The sequence below is a fragment of the Penaeus vannamei genome, chromosome 43 (assembly GCF_042767895.1).
Source record: "Penaeus vannamei isolate JL-2024 chromosome 43, ASM4276789v1, whole genome shotgun sequence".
Lineage (NCBI taxonomy): Eukaryota > Metazoa > Arthropoda > Malacostraca > Decapoda > Penaeidae > Penaeus > Penaeus vannamei.
In genome coordinates, this window is record NC_091591.1 from 12,010,913 (window position 1) to 12,014,392 (window position 3,480).

The 3,480-nt window shown below is 33.0% G+C and overlaps 1 protein-coding gene across 2 annotated transcripts in view; it reads right to left on the reverse strand.

Annotated features, from left to right (window-relative positions):
• LOC138860761 (loricrin-like) overlaps positions 1–1,883 on the reverse strand; it is a 3,719-nt gene extending 1,836 nt beyond the window's left edge. For both annotated transcript variants that reach the window (XM_070119001.1, XM_070119000.1), the window contains exons 1-3: positions 1,818–1,883; positions 370–432; positions 1–144 (exon numbers count right to left, since the gene is read on the reverse strand). The exon at positions 1–144 is cut by the window's left edge. In XM_070119001.1, the coding sequence (XP_069975102.1) occupies positions 1–144; positions 370–432; positions 1,818–1,822 (212 nt within the window). In that variant the 5' untranslated portion in view covers positions 1,823–1,883. The remainder of the gene's footprint in view (positions 145–369; positions 433–1,817) is intronic.
• Between the last annotated feature and the right edge of the window lie 1,597 nt (positions 1,884–3,480).

A 3,480-nucleotide genomic window follows, 5' to 3' on the forward strand; every position in this document is an offset into this window, starting at 1 on the left:
AGGCATGGACCAATAGCTGGTGACTCTAAATAGACAGGGACAAATACCATTGGTGGTGGGAAAGCTGGACTGAAGAAACCTGGGGGACCGCCTGGGAAAGGTCCATTGGATAAACCTGGGGGACCGCCTGTTCCTCCGACGCATCTGGAATGAGTAACCATAAAGATCTCGCCATCCTTCGGACAGAGTTTTACAGTGGAACAGGCATTCCACCGATGGCATAAGCATTATTATCATTACCAGTATAATGGTCAGTATTATTGCTATATGATGATTGTTCTAATCTTCTACTCGTATATGGAAACACCTATCTACCCTGTATATTGAAATAACCTTTTGCAGAACGAATAAAACAAGCTTGATTCTTACACTTTATGTGCAGGGAATCCTTGTGCCGTCCAAAGCACCGAGAACAGAAGAAGTACGCCCAGTCTGATAGAAAAAATAGAAACCACATGTTAATCCTTTTACGAAGATAGAAGACATATTCATATGTATTCATATATGTGTGTTAGTGTGTGTGTTATTGCGAGTATGTGTGAATTTCTGATTTCAAGCTCTCAAGTTCTAAATCAGACACATGGATTTGCCAAATTCAGCATGCTGGCTAAGTGTGCGTTGGGAGGACATTCAGCACGTCAGGCCGCACTTAAGTACACACAACAGCAGTGGAAACAGCACAACAGCGAGTGAAGATACGAAGTATAAGCCAATGCCGGACAAGAAAAGTTGTGTTGAAGTTAAAGTGATCACGAGTTGAAGAAACGGTTCAGATTAGTGACGGACATGAATCATATAAAATCAAACACATGGCAGCTTTGCAGAAATGAAGTTGCTAGTGACATTTGCTTTTCTAGCAACCGGAAAAATACAAATGTACAATGGATCCTGTCATATCCCAACAATCAATTAGAAGATAGTAAATTGATAGTGAATTGACATCTATGCAAACCAAAATTAACAAATGATAATTATAATTCATTCCAATATTTCTAACACTATATCTTGCTTTTTGATATGCCTTTGAAATAAAAATACATAAAAAATATAGTGGGGCACATCTTTACAATCATAACTAGTGCATCTTTGTTGAATCAACATTGATCTCATCTTATATATGATTATTAATTGTGGTATATATATATATATATATATATATATATATATATATATATATATATATATATATATATATATATATATATATATATATGCGTGTGTGTGTGTGTGTGTATTCGTCAGTGAATGCGTATCCATATATTTATGTCTGAATATTCTGTAATGTATATTTTTGTTGTTTCTCTCATTTTATTCTTAATAACTTTAACCATATGTTATTTACATTTGCTTTGCTTTTCATTCTAACAAAGTGAAAATTGGAACTTTTTCCTAAGGTAGACCATTTTTTTTTTTTTTGTATCGTAAGGGCTAGTACTTTATTTCTGTTTTTTTTTTCTGGGTGTGACCTTAAGCTATTGGTTTTGAATTATCATTAGGCACGGTGTTTACACACTCACACGGACACATAGATGGTGTTGGAAATTATTTGATTTCTAAAAGCAGTGAAATGCTTTTACAACGAATGTGAAGTTTTATACCAAATTATAGATAAATCTTTAAAAAGGTATGCATTTAATTTTCATAAATGCATTTTAGATAATAGAAAATTGATAAATTTTGACCCACTTTGAGCAGCAGCCGTGATACTTCGATAGTTTCAGACGCATGATTATACACGCAAGAAAATGAATCTATACTGCTTCTTGAATTTCCTACCTACTTTATATTGCTTCTTCCTGATATAAGCTCGCCCTTACCTCATGGTGGCTACTGCAGCTCAAACCGGACCAAAGGAAAGTGGAATGCAGGAAGACCAAGATGGGTCTGTGCTGTGAACTCCCTGGCGAGCCGTATTTATATCCGAAAAGATGACACGATCGCTCTTAATTCTAATGAGTAACGATTTCAACAATTCAGGATATATCGTGATCGTGTAATTTCCTTGAGTGAATTTCCATAATTTTTCTCGTAATTAGAATGTACATTATATAATTAGAAACACCTGTGTATCTGTTAGCTCTAGTAATGCTAAGCAGACGTTAACAGTTGTAATGTATATACATGTGTTTCTCAGGGCGACTGTTTACATACATACATACATACATATATATATATATATATATATATATATATATATATATATATATATATATATATATATATATATATATATATATATATATGTATATATATATATATATACATATATATATATACATATATATATACATATATATATATATATATATGTATATATATATATATAGGAATATATATATACATATACATCTAAACATACAAATGCACACACACACACACACACACACACACACACACACACACACACACACACACACACACACACACACACACACACACACACACACATATATATATATGTATATATATATATATATGTATATATATATGTATATATATATATATGTATATATATATGTATATATATATATATATATATATATATATATATATATGTGTGTGTGTGTGTGTGTGTGTGTGTGTGTGTGTGTGTGTGTGTGTATACACACTGAGAGAACCGTGCAATAAAACACACACACATGCAAAAACCCTAAAACATGTAAATCCATATATGTATATATATATATATATATATATATATATATATATATATATATATATATAAATATATATATATATATATATATATACATATATATATATATATATATATATATATATATATATATATATATATATATATATATATATATATATACATACACATACACACACACACACACACACACACACACACACACACACACACACATATATATATATATATATATATATATATATATATATATATATATATATATATATACATGTGTGTGTATTTATTAATCCATTAAGAAAAGATAAGCAACACCTGTGCCACAGGTCGCCGAGTAACAGTGCCAACCGCGCGGGCATTACAGTTTCCACTCAAGTAGATTTGCTAAGGACAGTCAATCGGCCACTATGTAAGTACAGTACATCGAAAAATCAGGTAGGCTTAAAAATGATTCCCATAAAGCGTAAAGTATCATCTGCCATTCGATAGAAGAAACGCCAGATAAACCAAGTATTAATGAAGCGTAATTCAAGCATTGGCACCGCAGATGAGCGCCAGACGCCGACCCCATGACCTGTGGTCAGCCGAGGCCGCACCCCGTTAGGCTAAACAACAGCTAAGGAATGCGACGCCGCTCCGAAAAATTGCCAGATACAAAATCACCCTTATAACTCCCTTTATCCCAAACCCCATCCTTACCCCCTCCAATATCATCCTAAATCCTCCCACAACATCCGCATCCTTCCCTCAATTCCTCTGCTGCAACACTACAATTTAAGGACATTATAATGCATGGGCTCATTATAATGGAGTGCGGGTGTGCG